The sequence below is a fragment of the Mauremys reevesii genome, linkage group 5 (genome assembly GCF_016161935.1).
Source record: "Mauremys reevesii isolate NIE-2019 linkage group 5, ASM1616193v1, whole genome shotgun sequence".
NCBI lineage: Eukaryota > Metazoa > Chordata > Testudines > Geoemydidae > Mauremys > Mauremys reevesii.
In genome coordinates, this window is record NC_052627.1 from 83,992,113 (window position 1) to 84,016,529 (window position 24,417).

Sequence of the window (24,417 nt, forward strand, 5' to 3'; positions counted from 1 at the left end):
TGCTCACAAAATTCAATAATCAATAAAACTAGACAATTCTGTGGGTGGGCAAGTCATTGGTTTTGCATCCGACAAGGTAACTTTTAGGAACAAAGAGGAGACCATTATTTTAATAAAGACAAGTATTCCAAAATGTAGGAGGATTGACTTTAGCACAGGGCAGGAGAGTCTTATGACTAAGTGATTTGGTAACAGAGCAGTGTTTCTCAACCTTTTTGTGCTGGTGACCACCTTTAGACTTAAAAAAAAATAATTATGATCTCCTCCCCTCCCTTCCCCACTAAGACTTGAAAAAAGTGTCCCCCCCATCTTAAATGTCATTTAGTAAATTACTCAGGGCTGGCAAGCAGGGCAATTGCCCGGGGCCCCATGTCACAGGGGGCCCCATAAAGCTAAGTTACATTCTTCAGCCCCGGGCAGTGGGACTTGGGCTTGGGCTTCAGCCCTGGGTAGCGGGGCTCGGGCTTCAGCTTCAGCCCCAGGCAGCGTGGCTAAAGCATATAACAGCTTTTCAGGGCCCGCTGCAGCATGGGGTTCTGGGCAATTGCCCTGCTTGCCACCCCCTAATACCGGCCCTGCACTTGCAACCGCATAAACCCAACCCCCAGGTTGAGAAACACTGACCTAGAGCATCAGATCTAAAAGCTGAATCTAACCCTACCTGTAGTGGTTCAATCTCACAAACAGCAGCTCAGTTGGAAGCACCAACATGCACCACGGAATCCTTCAAACTCCCTGCCCTAGGGACTGGAGGTGCCAGGTAGTATGCTTCTGCTCAGTGGCCCTTTCAGAAGCAGAAATGCAACAAGCTAATAGATGTGGAGGCGGAAGGTGGCTAGAAAAAGAGTGACGTCAAGGAAGAAAGGGAGACAAGGTGACAAAGGGCAGTGGGGGAATGAATGTACATGGCAGTTTCCTTCTATTTTTCCTGTTTGGCCTGTTGCTGCTGTTAGCCACAGGGCACATACAGCCTTTTGAACTTACGAAAGAGCCCACTTGCTTGATAATAAAAGATCTAGTAGAAACTTGTCCTTGCCTGTGTGTTTCGGAGAAATTAAATAAAACATTTAAAGTATCTTGCATAACGCTCTCATGTCCTGTGTACTGGGCCTTTCTGCATATTAGCTTTAAATAATGGCATACTAGTATTAGAGGCTAGATAGTCCATTTGGGAGGAGAGTCATTGGCTGGGCAGTTCTTGCCTTTCCACTTCCATCCCACCCCAAAGTAAAAATGAGTATACTACTGTCCTGGCTACATTTTGAGAAAACAGTTCTCAGTTATGTTATGGGTTGGGCATAACCACCACCTTTCATTTAAGATAGTTGTAAGAAACACTTAAGCTCCTTTATGGTGCCTGATACCATAGAGGAACAATAGCGGCCTCCACCTCAAATAGGCATATGACACTGCCCAAAACAGAGCTCATGCATGACACATGTGGGCAGAGAGATTTCATTGTGAAAATGTGTCTGTCTTGGAAAGAAAGGCAGAAAAAGCCAAAGAAGCTGAGAGAGAAGGCAGCAAGGAAGCACCAGACACAGACACACTAGTGATGTGGCTCAGAGAAAAAGCTTAGAAAGTGCTTTTGCGCCAAGCGCTGGCTGGAAGGTGCTTGGAGCTGTGAGCAAAGAAACTTCCTCCTGTGTTCAAGCAACATGATTTTCTATATTCTTTCTAAATCATGGCTCCACCAATGACTGGAAGCATGACACTTAAACTGTGTCCCAGTTTCCCTGTTTGTAATTGGGAAAAAAACCTATCTACCTTTATAGGAATCTTTTGCTGAGTTAGTTTGTACAGTGCTTAAAAAGCATAAAGTACAATATATGGTAAATGCTATATATTATAGCATTCAACAGTTTCCAGAAAGAGAAGTTACCTACCCAGGCAGAAAAGTGGGTGTGCAACTGGGAGTTGAGGGGAATCATCTCACTGACCCCAGGCTTTTCTTCCTTCCTCATTGAAGAATTTTTTTGATAAAGGAAAATGAAAATGTAACCCACATACTTCCTGGGTGTGGTGTTCTGTCCCATCTAGTGGCACTGAGGCCACTTAAAGAGAGAGATAAAACGAGCATACTCTACAGCAGTGGTCCCCAACCTTTCAATGTGGCGAGCACCTGATGACTAGCCGCCGAGGAGCGCAGCCGCCAGACAAGCAGCTGCCGAAATGCCGCCAAGAAGCTGCGTCATCAAGAGGTGTCGCCGCCAAAAAGCAGCAGAGTTTCGGTGGCGACGCTTCTTGACATTGCCACTTTTCGGCGGCTGCTTGTCAGGAGGCTGCGCTCCCCTGCGGCGGGGCGCTCCCTTGTCAGTAGGCGGGCGCATATAGATGCCCCAGCAGGCACCATGGGACCCGCAGGCACCATGTTGGGGACCACTGCTCTACGGCCTTAACTACCAGACAGTTGGCTTTTAGCTCATGCTGTAGAGGCTCATGCACAGAAATCCCCGGTTTGATGCTGCCCACTGCCAACAGGGGTCTGTCAGCCTTACATAAACACTTCCTTTTCAGGCTAGACCTTTTTTTTAAATTGGTGGGAAAGGAATGGAACACTGCAAGACCATTTATGCAGTATCAATGCTTCCCTCTCCCAACCTGTCAAACCCACCCACATTTAATCATTATTTAAGCAGCATCTGGTAAAGAACTCTAAACTAAAACAATAAATGGCTAATTCCAGGTTTGGTTTTTAGCCTTAGGATTTTCCCCTCACACTAGAGGGTTTAGTAAGTTTTTAGCTTTTCCATCTGAGGGCCCTACCTCTGTTGTGCCTCCAAGACTACTGATTTTGCCTCTCTTCAGTTTCTTATTTTCTCACCTCTTTCAGTGACCCCCAATACTATGCTTAGGCATTGCTCATTGGTTCAGTATTGACTTAAAAGAATGAGAGCTAGCTACCAAACCATACATATATGCAGAGAATTAAGTTACCCCAAAATATCTAACTCATAACTTCTTGACTTGTTCCATTAATAATTCAGCCTTGACATTGCATTTCTTATACCATATTTTACAAGATTACTCTCATCCTTTGGCTTTTTAACCTCATAGCCATTGCAAGAACTGAGTTAGAATTCCATCTATTCTTTTACCATTTCATTTGGGAAATCAAAACTTTGTTTCCTAATTGTGCAAAACTGAAAGCAGACAGGTTGGTTATTTGCAAATTGTGTATTTCTAGTGTTCCCAAGAGATTCCAAATTACAATTGTGTATTGCTTTCAAAATAAGATGTGAATTCAGAAGTCCTCCAAGAAGCTGTATAGAATGTTTCATTATATTAGTAAAGTGCCCCCAAGACAAGACCTTACATGGTTTGTGCTACCACTCACTAATGTTATATATAGTGTGTTGCAAATGAAACTGACTGCAACCTGCAATAGTTTAGGTTGCATAACACTGTTTTTATTTGGGGCTTAATCCAACCTTCAGTCAAGACAGTGAAAGCCTTTTCTCCAATTTCAATGGGCACTGGATTGAGCCCTTAATCCATGCTTTATAGTCACTCAGAGCTTTCTTTAACTTTCATCTTTTAGGCCTAAAACAGCCTTGCCTAAAGGTTTTGCTTGGTTTTGGAAAGTTGGAGAAGGGAGAGAGGGGAGAGTGATTGAGCCATTTTGGTGCACAAGGAGTTTTTTTGGTTTTTTGTTTGTTTTTTAATTCCATCACAAAAATCATTTATTGATATTTTACATGTACAGTCTTACAGCTGAAAAAGCATGGAGGTTAGAAATAGTTTGGCCTGGGAATAGCTCTTACTTCAGAACAATACATGGCTTTGTTTCAAGGGAAGTTGGTTTTGATTTGATGGAGTTATGATCATTTGACAATTGCCTACTGAGCACATACAGTAGATATTTTTCTTGCTAAAGAAGGATATGCTGCATGATCCTAGGCCCCTGGTTAAAGCAAGGGCTCCTGCACACCTTGTAAAGCATGTTGGGGCTGAAAAAAAGGTTCTAGACACTATGGGAAAAGAATTGCCTCCTATGCACTTTGGACCCAATTCAGCAAGATATTTAAAGATGTGTAACTTTAAGCACATGAATAGCTGCATTGACTTAAATGGGGGTACTCGCATGGTTAAAATTATGTGTGTCATTGTCAAAGCTACAGGACTAGCTGCACCTCTGTCCCCATCCTAATCCCGATAAGTGCATTGCCTCAACTGTCAGGCATCATGCCTTTAACTACATTCCATTGCAGGTGGAATTCTGCAATTCTCCTGCTTTTAAACCAGGCCTTGGGCTACAATACCCTGTGTATCAAATGTGATTACCTGGCAGGTCTAAGTTCAAGTACTTGCAGTTCTTCCATTCAGGAGTCTCTGACCAGTGGGATACAGTGCCAAAACACCCTTCCTAAAACAAAGTATTGTTTATTTTAACAGTAGGACAAAGAATTTAGAGGAAAAAAAGTATTTTAAAACAGTCTATATGCATGTCTATTTTACTTGGAGTCTATTCCCTGATGTTAACCTAGGCAGGCCTAACTTCTTCAGACATCCCAGGGTATGTTTGTGTGTCAGCCAAACTACTCTCCTTGCTTAAGAGAAAGTCCCTTTAAAAAAAACCCTAATAGTTCTTTTGATCTATCTTTGATCTCTTTTCCTTATCTCTTAACAACCGTAAAGTGTTTGCAGAGAAGTGATGCTCTTCTTTCCTTTCCTGTTTATTTTCCCCTCTTCCCCCCAACAGTCCCCTATTAAATTTGCACAATATAGTCATATAGTAAACATCCAAATAAACAGGTCAACATGCAATAGTCATAAATTATTACAGAGCAGCTCCAAATCCATCAGAGCTCTTAAGTACCTGGCTGAATCAGAGTATTTAGCAGAATTACCAGGATTATGCCCAGAGTGGCTCGGGATGTGAGTACAGGTAAATTAAATGCACTTTAAGCACCTTAAAACTGATTACAATTTAAACCAGAATTTGTAAATCAGGGAGGGGTTGAGACTAGGCTGTAGTGGGCCTTGTCAGGTACACTTTTTGGCTGAAGCAAGGAATCTGGATTACACAGTTTACCTATGCTCTGTCCAATGTTTTGGAAGCCAATAGAGCTTCAAAAAGTATTGCAATCTTAACCATTAAAAAAAACCCACTAAATCATCCTCCCCCATACTAGAATGAGTGAGTTCTGTTTTCTCTGTCTCTATTAGACTGCAGACTCCTCCAAGCAGGGGCCATCCTTATCAATATATCTGGTACAATACTGGTCATATCATCAGAGCAAAACAAATACAGATTGTGATATTTTTGGATAATTTATATATCATAACACCACCAAAAAAATAATTGTGAATCAGAAATTATAGTATCATGGTCAGTTTGTATGTTTTATTCCCCTTGTCTGTGTATCAGATCCAGGATGACTTCAATGGAGTGCCATACGTGTACAGGTGTGTACAGGAGTGCACCCAGATGGCTCCAGTTGAAGCTCTGGGCCCTTGCTTGTAAAAGTTTTGGGGCTCTTTTTGTTTGGGAAATACTTTGTGCACTGTGGGTGTCAATGAAAACATGTAATAAATATTAATTTAATTTCTGGGAATACATTTTTATTAGATCATTGCTTACTGTTACACAGTGTTATAGATCAAAGACACTTTACAAAACTCAAGACTTTTTCCCCCACTGTTGAATCCAAGCACTAAGCACAGCACTGGATCTGTGTAGGGTCTTCCTGAAGCTTAGGTCATGTCTGTACATACAGTGCTACAGTGGCGCAGCTCTACTGATACAGCTAAGCCACTGCAGCATGTGTGGTGAAGACGCTACATGCCAGCGGTGGGCAAACTATGGCCTGCGGGCCACATCTGGCCCGCAGGCCCCTCCTGCCCAGCCCCTGAGCTCCTGCCCCGGAAGGCTATCCCCAGCCCCTCCCTTGCTGTTCTCCCTCCCCCGCAGCCTCAGCTCGCTCTGCTGCCAGCACAATGCTCTGGGCGGCGGGCTGCGAGCTCCTGGGGCAGCGCAGCTGCAGAGCCAGGGCCTGACCTGGTGCTCTGTGCTGCGCGGTTGCGTGGCTGGCTCCATCTGGGCAGCGTGGCTGTAGCGCTGCCAGCCACCCGTGCTCCAAGCAGTGCAGTAAGGTAGCAGGGAGGGTTGGATAGAAGGCAGGGGAGTTTGGGTTGGTGAACAGGGAGCGGAGGGGTGGATAGGGGTCAAGGTGTTCAGAGGGCAGGGAACAAGGGGGTTGAATGAGGGCAAGGGTCCCCAGGGGCAGTCAGGAAGGAGAGGGGGGACTGGATGGAGCGGCAGTCAGGGGCAGAGGTTCTGGGGGGGGTCAGAGAACAGGGAGAAGGGGTGGTTGTAAGGGGCAGGTGTCCAGGGGGGGCAGTCAGGAATGAGAGAAGGGGTTGGATGGGGTGGCGGGAGGCAGTCAAGGCTGGGAGTTCTGGGGGCTGTCAGGGGACAGGGAACAGGGGGGTTGGATGGGGCAGGAGTCCCAGGGGAACCGTCATGGGGCGAGAAGCAGGAGGGGTCGGATGGGGGCAGGGGCCAGGCCACGCCTGGCTGTTTGGGGAGGCACAGCCTCCCATAATCTGCCCTCCATACAATTTTCTCAAACTGGGGGTTGGGATCACTCAAGGGGTTGTGAGGTTATTACATGGGGGGGGGGTCGCGAGCTGTCAGCCTCCACCCCAAATCCTGCTTTGCCTCCAGCATTTATAATGGTATTAAATTAAAAACATTTTTTTATATATTTATCAGGGAGGGTCGCACTCAGAGGCTTGCTGTGTGAAAGGGGTCACCCATAAGAAAGTTTGAGAGCCACTGCTCTATGCCGACAGGAGAGAGCAATCCTGTTGGCATAAAAAAACCACCTCCACGAGCAGCAGAAACTACGACGGTGGGAGAAGCTCTCCCGCCAACATACCACTGTGCACACTAGCACTTACACTGGCATAACTTATGTTGCTCAGGGGGGTGATTTATTCACCCCCCTGAGCGACATAAATTATGATAGCATAAACTGTAGTGTAGACAGCCTTAATGTCAAATTTCTTTTTGTCTTGTCTGTACGGGGATACTGGATAAGGGCTGCAAGCAAAATTGTCCTCAATTTATTTCACCATGCATGAGCATCATGAGTCCCAATCCTCAAAGGGACCAAACTCTGGCAGTTTTCATGGTAACCAACATACGCTGCCTGTGCTCACTCTCATAATTGTTTATAAAATCGTAGAATATCAGGGTTGGAAGGGACCTCAGAAGGTCATCTAGTCCAGGCCTGCACAAATCGTAAAGCGGCGAGGGCAACATTCCTCCAAAGAAAACAGCTGAGGGCCGAAACCTCCCGGCCCTGCGGAAACACCCCACCCCAGGGCCGCCCAGCCCTGCGGAAACAAACCCTCCTTCCCCAGCGCCACCCCACCAAAACAGCTGTGGGCCAAAAAGGAAGGTTGGGGGTGGGGCGGTGATACTTTATTTTAAATCAACCAGGGGTTCCCAGCTAAAGAAATGGCTGGGAGCCCTCAGGGTCAAATTAAAGGGCCCGGGGCTCCGGCGGCTGGGGGAACCCGGCAGGGCCGGCTCTAGGTTTTTTGCTGCCCCAAGCAAAAAAAAAATTGGCTGCCCCCCTTCCCAGCCCTGGGCTCCCCCCTGTACCCTCCTGCTGCCCCAGTCCTGGGCTCTCCCCCCACACACACCCCCTGCCGCCCCAGCACTGGGCTACCCCCTTTCCTCCCCACCAGTGCCCTCCCTCCACCCTGCTGCTGCCCCAGCCCTGGGCTCCCCACCACCAGTGTCCCCCCCCACCTCCTGCCGCCCCAGCCCTGGGTCACTGGTAACTCGCTCCCAGGGCGGGTCATTCAGCAGGAATTTTGGATGTGCACAAAACACAGACAGGATTGATTCCCATATTGTTACAGAGCTGCAGTAAAGTGGAACAATTTTCAGCTTGTGATTGGAGGATATCTGGATGCATATTATAAGACTGTCCTCCATAAATGAGGAAAAGTTGAGGTGCTTTTATTATTCTTTTGTTCCACTCTTTCTTTCTATGGGGAATTTGCCAATGCAATATCACTGTCTTCCTTTCAAACAAACAAAAAGGCAATGGCTGTTGAAAATAGCAATTCCAGTCCTAATAAGCATTTCTTGCTTAATTTTATCCTACTTTTTCTACAGCAAGTTACAGTAGATTAGTATATTTGATTTGGGAGAAATGAAGTAAAAGCTGCCCAAACTGAGCTTGAGCACTCCTGAATTTTGAGGTGTTCAAATCTGGAAGGCAGGTGCTGGGGGGAAGAAGGGGCTGTGGGGGGAGGGGGCTGTGGGCTCCTCGGGGGAGCATGGCAGCAACTGTCTGGAGCTGCACGGAGCCAGACACGCTGGTCTGAGTGGCAGGGTAAGCGGGCTGGGGGTTGGAGAAGGGGTAGGCGGTTCCGGGGGGCAGTCAAGGGACAGGGAGCAGTGGGGGTTGGATGGGGCAGAGGTTCGGAGGGGCAGTCAGGGGACAGGCAGCAGTAGGATAGGCATGGGAGTCCCAGAGGTTTATCGGGGGACAGGTAGGGGTGGGGTCCTGGGGAAGTTGGGGGTCTCAGGAGGGGGCAGTTGGGGACAAGGATAAGGGAGGCTTAGATAGGGGCTGGGGTCTCAGGAGGGGGTAATCGGGGGACAAGGAGCAGCAGCATTTAGATAGGGGGTAGGAGTCCTGGGGGACAGTTGGGGCAGGGGTCCGGGGAGGGGGCAATCAGCCGCCGCGGGCTGGGATTCAAAGGACTCTGGACTGCCGGCAGCCGCAGGGAGCCCTGAGCCCTTTAAATCCCAGCCGTGGCTGGGAATCTCTGTGGGCAGCCCAGAGCCCTCTGATTCCCGGCCGTGGCTGGGATTTAAAGGGCTCTGGGCTCCCCGCGGCTGCCGGCAGTCCAGAGCCCTCTGACTCCCGGCCGCGGCTGGGATTTAAAGGGCTCGGGGCTCCCCGCAGCTGCCGGCAGCCCAGAGCCCTTTGATTCCCGGCCGAGGCTGAGATTTAAAGGGCTCTGGGCTGCCCGCAGAGCGCCGTGTGCGGGGGATTTAGAATCCCCCAGGGGGCCGCACAGTGAGGCTCCGCGGGCCGCTGTATGTTGTGCAGGCCTGATCTAGTCCAACCCCCTGCTCAAAGTAGGACCAATCCCCAGACAGATTTTTGCCCCATATCCCTAAGTGGCCCCCTCAAGGACTGAGCTCACAACCCTGGGTTTTGTGGGCCAATGCTCAAACTGCTGAGCTATCCCCCCCTGCATTACAACTTGTTCTCCTCTCACACCAGTTTAATTCCACTGACTTCAAGATGTCACTCCTAGTTTACCAGTAAGATCAGCGTCATACCCATATAATCCTTAGCAGATACCATAATAGCTTTAGATTTGGAATATTGTATCTATATATTTTTAAATAGACAATTTAATCATCTTCTGTTATTTAGTTTTGTATTTTAATGTCACGCAAATATATATATGTTAAAGTATTTCACTCACAACAGCATTTTTCAGCTGCTACCAGGGATACAAACTTGACTGTGACACAAGACTCAAATTCTTCACAAGCCAGGGTGGATAAAAAAAACAGTAATTTAAATTTTTTTTGATATTTTATTTAAATTACATATATTTTTCTTTTTACAATAAATATATTTATTATGATAAACCATATTATAGCCTAAATTTGCTTTAATCTATTAAAACTATTTAAATTAAATTAAAAAACAGTATATACTTGCTGTAAAGTTTCAAAGAAAGTCAAACTACTGAACTGTTCAAAGTCACTAGCTAAACACCTGGAACCAAAGTTTGTTGAAGGTCTAAACCAGCCTTTGACCGCAGTAGCCCCTTCTGCAGGTGTAGAGAGAATACATTTGTTCTTTTAGTTTATCTAACTAGTTCAGTTCAATGACTAATTCATTCAGAATTAAAAACCAGACTGGAAGTTGAAAAAGTGGGAATGCCTGTTTTTCTCCTCCAGTCTATGAATAAAAATGAGGTGTGAGAAGATGAGATCTACTACTGTAGTTCTAAAATCCTGAAGGACATGGTCACTAGAAACAGTCCAATTCACTAACTACCGATAGTATTTCTTTGTTTAATAAATCAGTTAGTTTTAAATACAAAACATGTTTTGATAAACGTACTTTGGATCCCCTTATGTATCCAGTAGATTTAAGATTGTTTAAACTAATAAAAAAACACTTTAAATACTATTGTGTGCATTTTTAATTGAATTCCAACTTCCATCCACACTGAGCATAACATAGATCCTGAGTAAAGAATAATCATCTAGTAAATCAGAAATGAATCATTCTCCATTATCTAACATAAGAAAAAAGTGTAAAAATTAAGAATCTAAATAAATGTATGTAACACAATGTAACTGTTTAAATAAATGTGTATAAATAGAGTGTTTCCTCCTGGTTACCAAAAAGTAGAACCAAATTTAGTGTAAAGGCTAGATTGAATAGCAAATCACCATGTTTTAATGGTTACCAATACAATGGGAATCAACTTTTCTTTAGGAAAGTAACTAAAATATGCAAATCTAAAACAAGATTAAAATCAACTATTTCAATCAAGGTGTCCTGCTTCTCCTTTAAGTAATGATTAAAATCACTTTGATTTTGATTTTAATCAATCCATGCTGTCACAAACACATTTCTATATTTAAACATGCAGCGCTGGCAAAGGAACGGAAACCTGCCCTCCTCTAAACTTCCTTTACATATTCAGAGAAGACAACTTGTCTTTTCCCCAGTCCGCATTCTCTGCTGAGGGTATGGCTTCGCAGCTTGTTAGCTACACATGAAGAAAAAGGTGTGCAGATTTTATTTTGATTGTGTGCGGAAGCCAATGAGAGTTTCCAACATTGCTTGAATGGCACATACTGTACATGAATCTAACTCAAAATATGAAGTTACCGGCATGCACGCACTTGAACCACAGTCCCATAAATACCGCCTGCAACTAAGCTTTTGAAACACATCAGTTTCAAGGAATGCTGTGTAAACCAGTAAAGCGTCATTATGAAGTGTTTGGTCGTGTTCTGAAGCTGCCAGGTGTGCATCTTCCTCTCTGGTGTGTGCAGGACTCAGCTCCGACTCAGAGCAGACACCCCTAGCAGCAACATAAACTAAACACGACCGCCAGCAGCGCTCTGCACAGCAGGCTGCGACCCCCGTAGAAGCACAACCACCCCCATTCACACTGAGCAGACTAAAAAGGACAGAGAGGAGCCTTTGGCCTCCCACTCCGCACAGCTCCCCATGCAACCTCGTCAAGCCCTAAGAATAACTCCGAGTCCTCGCTCTTCCCCCGCCAGCAGCAGCAGCAGCAGCGCCCCCCGCCTCTGCCTCCCCCACACGTCACCCCGCGTGCCCGCAGCGCGGGAGGCGAGAGACAGACCCAGCCACCCACCCCTCGGGGCACGGGCCAGCGGCTGCCCACCGAGCTCCCCGCCCCCAGCCATGTGGACGCCGCCGAGCTGGCTGCGCCCACGCCAGCTGTCCCGCCACAGCTCCTCGCCTGCCCCGTGGCGGGGCCGAGTCCCACTTACTGGGGCCGGAGGGAGGCGGGCCTGCCTGGCTGCCGCGGGCGAGCGCTGGGCTGCGCGGAGGCGGCTCGCGGACCCTAGCAGCAGCGGGAGTAGCGGCAGCAGCAGGATTCCCGGGTGCCCAGGCTTCTAACACGTGCACACACCCCAACCCAGACACAGCCCTGCCCCGCCTCCAGCCCCCGGCCCGCACCCCACGGGCCAATGGCAGCCCCAGGCTCGGGGACCTCCCCTCTGGTAACCGGGGCCCCTCGGCAGCGCGGTGACAGCTGCCCGATTTCGTGCTGGGGAGGGGGCTGAGGGAAGGCTCCCCCCGCCCCACTGTGCGAAAGGATCCGTGCCCTGCTGGCACTAATGCCACTTGCTCCCCAGCGCCAAGGAATGTAGTACGCCCCCCTCCCAACTTGCCTCTGTTTTGTGTCAGCAGAACATAAAGTTTGCCATTAGGAGAGCAGATCCCTGCTCCTTCTAGTCCAAGATCCTGCCTCTGCTAGTGGCCTACAGCAGAACTTCAGAGAAAAGTTCAAGAAACCCCACAAAAGGCAGATACAGGCTAAGCTGCCCCTCCCCCTTCTCATCCTCCTCTCTAATAGTTAGAAATTGGTTTAAACTCTGTTATAAGGGGTCCCCCCCTGCAATGTTTCTGTTGTGATTAACCATTGTAACTCTGGATATTCTTTATTAGCCATCTGTGTCCAATCCCTCTGTGAATCTTGTTAAATTCTTGCTTTAGCAATATTCTGTAGCAAGGAGTTCCACAATCTAATTATGCAATGTATGACAAAGTATGTCCTTTCATCATTTTTGAGTTAGCCGCCCTTTGATTTAATGGAATTTCTCCTTGTCCTAGTGGTAAGAGACAAGAACAGAAGCACCTTTTTTCTACTATTCATTATTTTATATATTTTTATCATTTGCTCAATATATTTTACCTCACACTTTTTTTAGACACCAAGATTTATGCAGCTCCACCTGTAATGTTTTTGTTGGGCTTCCACAAGTGGTGGTAACAGCCAGATTAGAGGAAAAGAAGCAGACAGTCTGCCTTAAAACGAGATTTGTTTGCAGTGGTGTTGTAGCTGTTTTAGTCCCTGCATATGAGAAACACAAAGCAGGTGAGGTAATATATTTTATTGGCCCAACTTCTGTTGGTGGAAGGTACAAGCTTTTGAGTTTCACAGAGCTCTTCTTCAGGGCTAGGTAATGTAACCAGAATGTCTGAACTAAATACAGTTTGGGACAGAACGTTAAGCAGAAGGGATTCACACTACACATAATATAAGAGACCACTTAAATGAAGTGGCCAATTAAGGGTTAACAGGCAGTAGGGTTCAGAGTAGCAGCCGTGTTAGTCTGTATCCGCAAAAAAAACAGGAGTACTTGTGGCACCTTAAAGACTAACAAATTTATTTAAGCATGAGCTTTCGTGAGCTAAAGCTCACTTCTTCGGATGCAGTAGGGTGTGTTGCAAATTATTGTAATGAGCCATGAAACCAAAGTCTGGGAGTCCATCATTTTTAGTATCTAGCAGAGTTATGGACTTAAATTCCCATGCTCACCTTTTGAAGGTGTTGTGAAGGTTTCCTTTGAAGGCAAGGGCTGAGAGGTCAAATACAGAGTGATCGTTTTGTGAAAAGCATTCACCCATGGATGATGTGGCGTTTTTGTCTTTTATCATTTTTCTGTGTGTTCATTGGAGAATGTAGTGATTGGCTGGTTTCAGACACATAATTGTTGAGGCATTTGATGCGCTAGATGAAGTACACCACATATGGTGACAGGCATGTTTAGGATCTACTAATCTTGAAATGTGTATTGTGGGAGGGGTAGTGATCATCATAGCAGTGGAGATGTGTCTGCGGGTTTTGCATCTGTTGTTCTGCAGGGGCTGGTGCTGCTTTGAGTTGGTGTGCACTGGTCTGTGGGGAGCTTGTTTCTAGTAATGAGCATGGTGAGGTTGGGGGGTTGTTTGAAGGACAGCCAAGAAGGAGATTGGGAAAGATTTCTTTCAGAATATGGTGCCTATCAACTATAGGTTGAATTGTTTGATTGATGTACACTTTATGGGGTGTGGACAACTAGGGGAGTGTGGTCATTCTTTTCCCCCCCCTGTATTGTAGCAGGTTCTCCCGGTACCCGGGTGACCCTTTCCATGTTGCGATCTATGTCACTGATGGAGTGTCCTTGTTTAGTGAAGGCAGTTTTAAGGGTGTTTAGGTGTATATCCTGGACTTTCTCTTCAGAGCAAATTCTGTGGTAGCCGAGTGCCTAGGATAACATATCAGCACCTTGTTGTGAAATGACATTGCATGCAAAATCCTGCTGCCAGCCTGTGGGGTGCAAGAGAGTCCATCTAAGGTCCATGACAGGGCTGCCAAATGCATGAGTATCACATAAGATACATAACATGCAGAAGCTCTGTCAATCCATAGCTTGTGTCTTCCGCCCCCCCATGCTAATATCTGAGAGCTGCATATCATTTTCCCCCAATCCACGAATTTAAAATCTTTGTGTACACTACAAACACCAAAAATGGCTAGGGGCAGTTCTTACAAACTTCTCTCACACACATCACATACAACTGTATAACTTCTCTCATTACTGCTCTAACTTAAAATATGGCCATGATTAATAAAATCGCATAGACGATTGTTCTCAAAATTTCTAGCTACCTAATTTCCTCTCCATTTGCAAAGCCCCCATCACCACAGTTTCTAGGTGCCAGAAATACTAACCACAACTTTTACATTTTCAAAGAAAAACACAATAATGATTTATCAAAAATTATATTATCGCTTGAAATCTTGAACTTAAAGCCATTGTAATATTAATTATTTTGGTATGGTTGGTAAAATATCATTTAAGACATTCCAAATGGTGAGGGCAGAAGTGATACATTCATCCATCAAGGTTATGCACACTGTGCTGTTATTTACCTCAGTAAATTTAGATAAGATTAAAAGCAGCAATGGTGAAAGAAAACAGAAGCCAGAGCTCCGAGTAGTTTTTATTTATTAGTGAATTCAACAATATTTTTATTAGTTTACTTAAACAAGAGAAGTGTGAGGGATGTTAAATGGTGTAAAGGAATGTAGGTCTGTTCTACAGTTAAGTTGACATAGCTATAGCATGCAGGGCAAGTCGACACTAGAACGCTACATCAGTGCAGCTGGACCAATGCAGCTGGGCCACTGTAGCGCATCTGGTGAAGACATGTTATGCCAATGGGAGAGCACTCTCCCACTGGCATAATTACTCCACCTCCACGAGTGGCAGAAGCTGCCGGTGGGAGTCCATCTCCCGCTGACATAGTGACAATGTTGACAGCAATTAGGTTGATATAACTTACTTTGCTCACCCCTGAGTGACATGAGTTAGATCGACTTGGGCGGTAGTGTAGACCAGCCTTTAGTGTGAAAATCTACACCTCTAAGCACCCTAGCTATGCCAACCTAATCCCCACTGTAGATGCAACTAAGTCAATGGAAGAATGCTTCTGTCAACCTAGCTACCACTATTCAGTGAGAAGGTGTGCCTGCAGCTATGGAAAAAAACCCTTCCGTTGCTATAGGCTGCATCTACACTACAGGGTTACGCCAACCTAGCTACAGTGCTGTAGCTATGCCAGCGCTGGGAGTTACAGCTGTCTTCGTACAGCTGTGTAGGGAAAGCGCTGGAGTGTGGCCACACTGACAGCTACCAGCGCTGCAGTGTGGCCACATTTGCAGCATTTGCAGCGCTGTTGGGAGTGGTGCATTATGGGCAGCTATCCCACAGAGCACCTCATCCCATTTTGGCACCATGGGTTGTGGGAAGGGGATGGAAAGGTGCGGGGGCATCTGCACTGAACACTCTCCCAACATTTTCCACAGGAGTTAATCCTGGAAGATATCTCGCTGCTGCGGGTCACCTGGGAAGAGCGGGAGGGTCTTCTACAGCAATGCAGATTCCGCCCTGGCCCTTATGCAGCTTGCCTGTGTGCAGCAATGGTCTCCCCACCCCTCGCAGCACAGTGGCGCGTTAGCCTGACTGGGACAAGGACCACAGTGGCTCTCCCTATAAACTTGCGCAAGCGCATTGCCCATGCTCTGGCTGAAACTTTTGAAGAGATTACCAAGGCCGATTACCGCGACGTGATAGACCACATCAATGGGCTATTCCACATCTAGGCATGCATGCATGCAGCCCAAACCCCCCCTCCTCTCCCGAAACATTTCCATCCTGAAAATAAAAGCCGCTTACCGGTAACCCGCTCCTCTGCTTGTCCTTCACCAAGTACCGGCTGCTGTGACTGGCTACCTTCCTCCTGGCTTGAGAAGAGCTCCTGGCTGCATGCCTCCTGGGACTCCGGGGTGTCTCCCCCCACCCCAGTACCTTCACTCTTGGTTTCCTCCCCCCCTTCCTTCTCTTCCCCACCCAGCTCAGAAGCATCCATCGTGGTCGTCGGATTGGCAGTGGGGTCACCCCCAAGTATCACGTCCAGCTCCTTGTAAAAACGGCAGGTCGTGGGGGCAGCGCCGGAGCGGCGGTTTCCCTTGCGGGCTTTGCAATAGGCACTCCGCAGCTCCTTCACTTTAACCCTGCACTGCACCGCATCCCGGTCATGGCCCCTTTCCAGCATGGCCCTTGATACCTGGCCAAAGGTATCGTAATTCCTACGGCTGGAGCGCAGCTGGGACTGCACAGCTTCCTCCCCCCAAACACTGATGAGGTCCAGCAACTCGCCATTGCTCCATGCTGGGGCTCGTTTGGCACATGGAGGCATAGTCACCTGGAAAGATTCACTGATTGCACTCCACACCTGGCTGAACAAACAGGAAGGGGATTTTAAAAATTCCTGGGGCATTTAAAGGGCGGGTCACCTGAGGCCAGGGCAGTAGAGTTCGAACTGATGAGCAGAGTGGCTGAACAGGCATTCTGGGATACCTCCAAATACCTCTGGAGGCCAATAACAGCGCTTTTGGTGGCCACAATGGCAGAGCAGCGCTGCATCACCAGCGCTGCAATAGTTATACCCGAGGCAGAGCAGGAGTATAGCCAGCGCTGCAGCCAGGGAGATGCAGCGCTGTATGTGCCTTGCAAGTGTGGACGGTGAGTAAGTTGCAGCACTGTAAACCCACCACCAGCGCTGCAACTCTCCAGTGTAGCCAAGCCCTAAGATGTGAAAAAGTAAAAAGGGAAGGGAGTTAATTCAAGGCAGTGATCAGACATGACATTTTTATTTTACCATATAAGCTCCTATAGTCTTCTCCCTAGTGCAAACTTGCACTGCAACAGTTCAGTATATATTAAGGCCATGATCTTTCGAACACATGAGCTTATCTGTGTAAAGTTACTCAAGTGCATAAGTGCTTGCAGGATTAGGGCTACAGTGTGTAAAAGTGGTATTAGGCTGCTAAAGCGCTCAAGCGCTGCTGGCAGCGCAAAGCAGCAGCGCGCTAGCGCGCTAGCGCTAAGTAGCGCCGCAGCGCCAGAAAAAAGAAAAACTCTCTGTTCCCTCCACCCTCCCACTCCCTGTGGGAAAGCGGGAGGCGCTGGGGCAGCGCTGCGGCTTTGATTTGACTGGCTGGCGGGCGCCGGCGCCGCAATTTGCGCAGAGAGTGTGGTGTTCACACCCTGCTGCAGCGCTGCAAATTTGTAAGTGTAGCCAAGCCCTTAGTTTGAATGTATTGTAACGTGAATTAGGCACATGGAAATAGGATGACTAAATGTGACATTCTTTGCCATCTTTGATAAAGATCCTGCACTAATATGGACAAAGTGCTGTATTAGAGGAAGGAAGCCACTATGTCTTGACCTGTTCTCCAACTCCAGTTCTACTATTCAGTAGACTATTATCTCATCATTACTCTTTTAAGGGCTGGTGGTTTATAGGAATTCTCTTTTGCCCTGTCTGGTCTTACATTTTTTAAAAACAAGAATGAGTTAATCCACTTCTTTTCTTCCTACTTCTGAGCAGAGATTAAATTACTAATTCGCTAGTATCCCTGTATTAAAATTTTTGCCAACTTTGAAGTACATCTGGCTACTGAAGAAATCTGTACCAGATACATTATTTCATGTGGACTTGAAGGGAGGAAGCAAAATTTGATCCTGTTGGTTATAAAATGCATGATAAAGAGTATGTCTACACAGCAGCTGGGAGTGTGCTTCTCAGAACGGACAGACATGTGCTGGTTCTGCTGGCACTAGCATGCTAAAAATGGCAGTGTGGCCCTAATGGCACACTCAGTTAGATGAAGAAGATACATCAGGTAAATGTTCTGAAATCAAGAAGGCTTTTGATGCATAAGGTGCAAGATATCTTATCCTTTTAACAAGTAAATTAAGTGAATCTGAGCGCCAGTTGAAACTTATAGGATAGTTGATACAGTCAGAAGCATTCATGAACAAAGTGCTGCAAGAAGTACAAAGGCAGAGGCCACAGTATTTGAGAAGAAAGTGATAAAGAATCAGAATGTCAATACATCTTCTATCTCATCACATCAGAGAGATAACAGATAATAGATAACTGGAAAAGAGTACAATGAAGAAAGTGAAACAGCATGTAAGATAAAATCACTGGCACAAATTCAACCCCTGTGTAAATAGGTGCAGCTCCTGAAGAGTTCAGTGGGATTCATCAGGACTGAATCTGGGCCATCAAAAAGGAACAATGCCAAGAAGAGGCATGTTTTTCTTCTGAGTGTCAAAGTATATCACATTTCTGCAAGAATGTAACAGCATGATAGTTCATAGCGATCAAAGGTAAAATGTTATGCAGAAGCTGACTAGTATCGCAAAGATCGCAGAAGAGAAGCAATACCAAAAGAACATCGCAGGGCTTATTCAAAATAATCATTTGATGGTTTAAAAACATGAGTTTAGAATAGCACAGCTGATCTCAGAAATTATGATAGTATTCAGCAAAACTGAAGCAAGAAGCGGGATTGTGAAATTAAGCTAGTGGCTAAATAGATGGTGAAGGATAGAGGGATTCAGGTTCATGGAGAAGAAGCTATAGAACTTATATAAACAGCAGAGGAATCATTGTTCTGGATACTAGGATAGCAGGACTAGATAATAGGCCTAACTCAAATATATTATAAATAGTATAAATAAGAAAGTGGGGAGGGCATAGGAAGAGGGTAAAACCCATGAAAGACAAGTAGGCAGAGGGGGAAATTGGAGTTAAGAATTGAGAGAGAAGTATATAAAAAAACTGGGATTTAGGAAGCTAATTCAAGGTAGACTTGGAAACTAGCATAAGGAACAAAGAAAAACAAAAGTTACAAAGTGGATGAAGCATGTTCTTAGATTGTGAGATGTTCATGATAGGGACCATGGCTACCCCTCTTTCCTAATCAGACCTTCCTCAAGCAACAAGAATTAAGTCATAGTACATTACTGTTTAGTTGGCAGTGCAGGGACATGGTTGGATAGTGTGCTTTTTTAGGGCAAGAGATAGAGAGAGGCCCAGAGGAAAAGGACAGGATGCTGGGTTATGTTTCAAGAACAAATACACCTGCTCTGCACTTCAGACATAGGAAGGAGATAAATATATTAATTTAAGATAAGGTAAACAAAGAACAGAAGAAAATTTATCATGGGTGTGATGGGTTGGATCACAGAAACCCCCTTGGGACTGCCACCTGATGTGCTGGGACTCCTCTGAGCCCATTTTCCCTGCCACCTTGGGACTCCAGTAGCTTGCTTTGTTTGGGCCAGACACACTTGCCTGCTGCAAACACTGATTCAGGTCTGAACCACATCCCCCACAAGCTGCAGGCTCAACTGAAAACAGCTTAAGAAGTGCGTCTGTCTCCAACACTCAGATACCCAGGTCCCAATGGGGTCCAAACCCCAAATAAACCTGTTTTACCCTATACAAAGCTTATACAGGGTAAACTCATAAATTGTTCGCCCTCTATAATGCTGATAGAGAGATATTCACAACTGTTTCCCTCCATCCCCCAGGTATTAATACGTTCTCTGGGTTAATTAATACGTAAAAAGTGATTTTATTAAATAGAAAAAGTAGGATTTAAGTGGTTCCAAGTAATAAAGAACAAAGTAAATTACCAAACAAAATAAAACAAAACACTCAAATCTAAGCCTAATACAGTAAAAACTAAATACAGGTAAATCTCACCCTCAGAGATGTTCCAATAAGCCTCTTTTACAGACTAGACTTCCTCCTAGTCTGGGTCCAGCAATCACTCACACCCCTGTAGTTACTGTCCTTTGTTTCAGTTTCTTTTAGGCGTCCTTTGGGTGGAGAGGCTATCTCTTGAGCCAGCTGATGACAAAATGTAGGGGTTTTCCCAGGGGCATATATAGTTTCTCTCTTGTGGGTGGAAACCCTTCTTTCCCCCTGTGTAGAATCCAGATACAAAATGGAGTTTTGGAGTCACATGGGCAAGTCACATGTCTATGCATAACTCAGTTTTCTACAGGATGTTCCCAGGAAAGTTCAGATGTGGACTCATCCCCAGACAGAGCCCTTACACCCCCCACACACACCCTTGCCCCAACCCAGAGCCCCCTCCCACACTCTGAACCCCTCATCCCCAGCCCCATCCCAGAGTCTGCACCCCCAGCCAGAGCCCTCACCCCCCCCAAACCCCAGCCCGGAGCCCCCTCCCACACCCTGAACCCCTAATTTCTGGCTCCACCCTTGTCATAGGTCTCACCCCCACTTAGAGCTGTTGGGTTCCAAAATGGGGACCTGCATGGACTCCTCTAAACTAAAATTCTAGTTTAGATCTGGTAAAAGCTGCCACCACCCAATAATGTACATGTATTGGGACACAGTCCTTCCCCAAAATCCTTGGGGATCCCAAGAGCCCCAAATCCATGGAGTTCTTACACCTAGGAGAAATAAACCATTCCCCCCTGCTTCCTCCCCCCTCCCTTTTCCTAGGAGAGATACCGGGATCCAACTACAGAGGGATGCCATCCTCCTCCCTCCTCCCCTTTCCCTGAGAATTCACCCAAGGAAAGATCAACCAAGTCCTTAACAGAAAAGATTTATTAAAGAATAAAAAGAAAGTAATTGTCTCTGTAATACCAAGATGGAACAATACACAGGGTCTAAACTTATTAATCTCTGGAGAGAATGCCCCCTCCTTTCTTTCTCAGTAAAAGCAATAACAGTACAGAATTAAAGAAATTCTATTGCAAATACAGAAATAAAAGTATAAGAATACTAGTTCCTTGCTAATACTTACTAACTTGAATAGAAGAATTTATTGCAGAAACCTGGGAGGACTTGATTAAGATGTCTGGACTCCCTTAACTCCCAAGAGAGACTCTCTAACACAAAGGATACAGGAAAAAAAAACTTCCCTCCACAGGGATTTTAAATTATTTTGTCCCTGATTGGTCCTCTGGTCAGGTGTTCACAGGTACTCCTTGTTAACCCTTTACAGGTAAAAAACAAACCTTAACCCTTAACTAACTGTTTATGACAACCCTGGAACCCACACCCCTGCACAGAGCACCCCATACCTTGTCCCACTCCCCAACAGCATGGAGCCCCCTGCCATACTCTGAACCTCTCTGCTCCACCCCTCAGTCTGGAGCCCCCTCCTGCACCTCAAACCGCTCATCCCTGGCCCCACCTGAGAGCCCTCACCCCCTCTTGCACCCCTACCCCCTGCCCCAGCCTGGTGAAAATGAGCAAATGAGTGAAGGTGGGGAGAGCGAGCGATGGAGGGAGGGGGGATAGAGTGGAGGGCAGGGCCTCAGAGAAGGGGGCAGGCCTCAGAGGAGGGGTGGAGCGGGGCGGGGGAGTTTGGTTTTGTGCGAGTAAAAAGTTGGTAACACTAGCCATAGATGGAATGGGCAGAAGTGGGACAGGACCATAGGCAGAAGATGTGGGGTGGGACCCCCCCCACTTGCTCTGGCCTATGGCTCAGCTCCACAATACCTTAATGCACCTCTGTACCCAACTGAGTTTCTTTTTAATTATATCTGTTGGTTATCAATAAAGTAACCCATGTGCCTAATAGGGAGATCTCTTCAAGAGATCTATTGAGGGGTGTGTAGGAATGAGTTGGTCTGGGTCATTGTCAGTAGGCAGATGCACAATTAGTTCTCTACATTCAGAACTTTCTGGAATTGGATGTGGTAGGTTTGGGTGTGCTCAATAGGTTCCTTGTTCCTGGACTCAGACTCCACAAGGGCAAGTAGTCAGGGTAACTGCTTTGCACAAAGTTATGTGCACTGTGTGAGTTGGGAGAAGCTGAACCCAAGGAACAGAAAGCAGACTGTTGTTCCTAACTCTGAAGCATTTTGCAGCAGGTTAGTGATATTGTTAACCCTCCAACAGAGCAGCCCTGGCAGTGTTAATTATAGAAAGGGGAAATTGGGAGAAAAAATATTTTTTTATTTTAATTCTATACTTTGAATGTTGTTTGATTTTAGCCAAACTATTTTAGTTAAATTGTCTCAACCAGTATGATTCACCAACTTTTCTCTTATTTAAATGTGATAATGGGGAAAGAGTTATTTATATTTTGCTACTCAGATTTGTATTTTGTCACAGGTTTTTTTATCTATATACTTAACTGGAGTGGTTGGTTAATTGGTTAGCTGACTAGCTAACTAAATGATTTCAGTAGAGGAGGAGGAAGAATCTGCATGGATTCCAGCTGGAGATTTCTACAAGCAAGTGGAGGGAAGATGTTGCTTTTGACTCAGCAGACTGTTTAGATTTGGTTATCAAAGATTAACTGAGATTCAGGTGAACTCAACCTAAGCTTTTGGGAACTCTGAGTTTCTTCTCACTGTGCTTCTGTGGGGAGTGGGACTGGCCTGTTTAGATGCAATTTGTTTTTCTTTATTTATGTTTATCCATATCTGAAGATAATCTAAGTAGCCATGTTATGTTGTAAAAATTAAGTTATTATTTATGTTTCTTTATCAAAATATTTTATAAAGTTGGTACTTAAGAATGAAATTGATTCCTTTTATTCATTTGGACTTGAATGTGAGGAGGTTGACCCTGTGCAATTCTTGCTGAAAATCCTCAGTGACTGAATTCTTGGTCTCTGGTACTTTTCTATGGGAGTTCCATTTCTTAGGCACTGGAAAAGGGCAGTGAAGTAAACCGCAGCCTACCCAAAGATGTCCATACACTTGCAAGCAGTTGATGGCCCTTATTACAGTGATTTTATGGCCAGATTATGCCTATCCCTTGCTTGGGTAGGTGCAGAGGGATCCTCCCTCCTTTATACCCCAATGCAAGGCCCCAATCTGTCACAGCCTCTGAACTCATGGGATAGCTCCCTTCTGGTGTTCCCATGGGCTCAAGACACCTCAAGGGGGCAAGAAAAAGGCAGAATCATGGATTCTCTCCTCCCTGCTGCACTGGTAAAAGTGGCTGGGCAGAGAGATGGGAGTATGCCGTATCATTAGTGATTCTGCAACATACACACTTCCTCCTCATGCCAGGGAACTTTGGGACATAATTCCTCCCACACCTCCCTATAGGACAGTCCAGCTCTACACCCTGAGCCAGTGTTTACATTGCACAATCAGGCCATTTATGTAATTGTACGCAAAGTCAACTCTACCAAACAAGCAGGACAGAAAAACACTAGGAACAGCAAAATGTTTAGTGATGCAACACTGCGTCAGTGACTGCAGGGCTGGAAGGAGGGAACAAAAGTCCTCGAGCCGCAGACTGTCAATTTTTTTCTCCATATGGGTTGACCTCTATTACTCTTATTCTCAATAGATTTTTCAGACTTTTCAGGTCCAGCATGGAATGTCATGTGCATGCTGGGGTGGGGTGGGGGAAATCTACACCGTTAACTTCAACAGTATATCAAAGAGTTTTTCCATATTGCACACCACTTATTTGAAGGGATTACAGTACTATGAGGAAGCCTATCCAGCCAAAACACGATCTCCAGAATGACAATACGAGTTTTAACTGAGTATTGTAATCCGTCAGAATAAATGGTTTGCATCACTGGAAAATCCTTTGAAGTATTATTGAAGCAGTAATTTTATACCAATCAGATCTGACAGTGACCCTTTACCTAATCTCACTGTGCTCAGATATTACAACACATATATAATGTCAGATGGGGATGGTAACTCTGTGACACAACAAGATGAATTAAAGGCATCACAGCAACTGTACAAACGTCTACTCTTTTTGCAAGTTTCCTTGAACATTATCATTATTGCTGAACTTCATGTTTATTATTGTGGGAATACACAGGTCATTTTCCATCCCCTTCATTTATTGGGCCCAAAACTCCTACTGAAATAGTGCATGAGGAACATAGGACTGGGCCTTCAATTTGTTTCTTTCTGTCAATTTCTTAATGAATTGCTTTTCCCTCCCCCCATTACCCTTTAGTGAAGCTCCCAGTACGATTCTCTATGGGCTTATTAAATTGTATCTATTTAGAGTACCACTTATTTATTAGTGGCTTGCTTTATGTGATAAGTGAGCCTTTTACACTTGGGGGGAAAAAAGCTGCAGAGATTTTTATATTTTGTGGCCAAATTTTTGAAACCTGGATCCCTGAAGTTAAGCTGCTTAATCTACATTTAGGGTATGTCTACACTACAAGACTATTTCGAATCAACTTAAGTCGAATTTGTGTATCCACACTAAATACACTAATTCGACTGTGTGAGTCCACAGTAATGGGGCCAGCGTCGAATTTGGAAGCGGTGCACTGTGGGAAGCTATTGGAGTCGTCCACCTCTTCGCTGTCATGCTGCCCTCGACTACTTGGCCAGCACTTGCTCTGGTGGCAGCAGCACTGGTGGGACCAACATCACCACAATCGGGTGGCCTGGTGGCCAGGCGTGTTCATGTTTCAGGGACTCTTGGTCTGTTTAGCGCACTTAGGGAAAGGCAGTTCTTTAGACTCTACAAAATA

The 24,417-nt window shown here is 45.7% G+C and overlaps 1 protein-coding gene across 3 annotated transcripts in view; it reads right to left on the reverse strand.

Moving 5' to 3' along the window:
- SLC7A2 (solute carrier family 7 member 2) overlaps nt 1–11,640 on the reverse strand; it is a 110,775-nt gene extending 99,135 nt beyond the window's left edge. For 2 of the 3 annotated variants that reach the window (XM_039542347.1, XM_039542346.1), the window contains exon 1: nt 4,285–4,322. In XM_039542347.1, coding sequence (XP_039398281.1) covers nt 4,285–4,322 — 38 coding nt within the window. Of the gene's footprint in view, nt 1–4,284; nt 4,323–11,533 lie in introns of those variants that run through there. The other variant, XM_039542349.1, reaches the window with a different exon arrangement.
- Between the last annotated feature and the right edge of the window lie 12,777 nt (nt 11,641–24,417).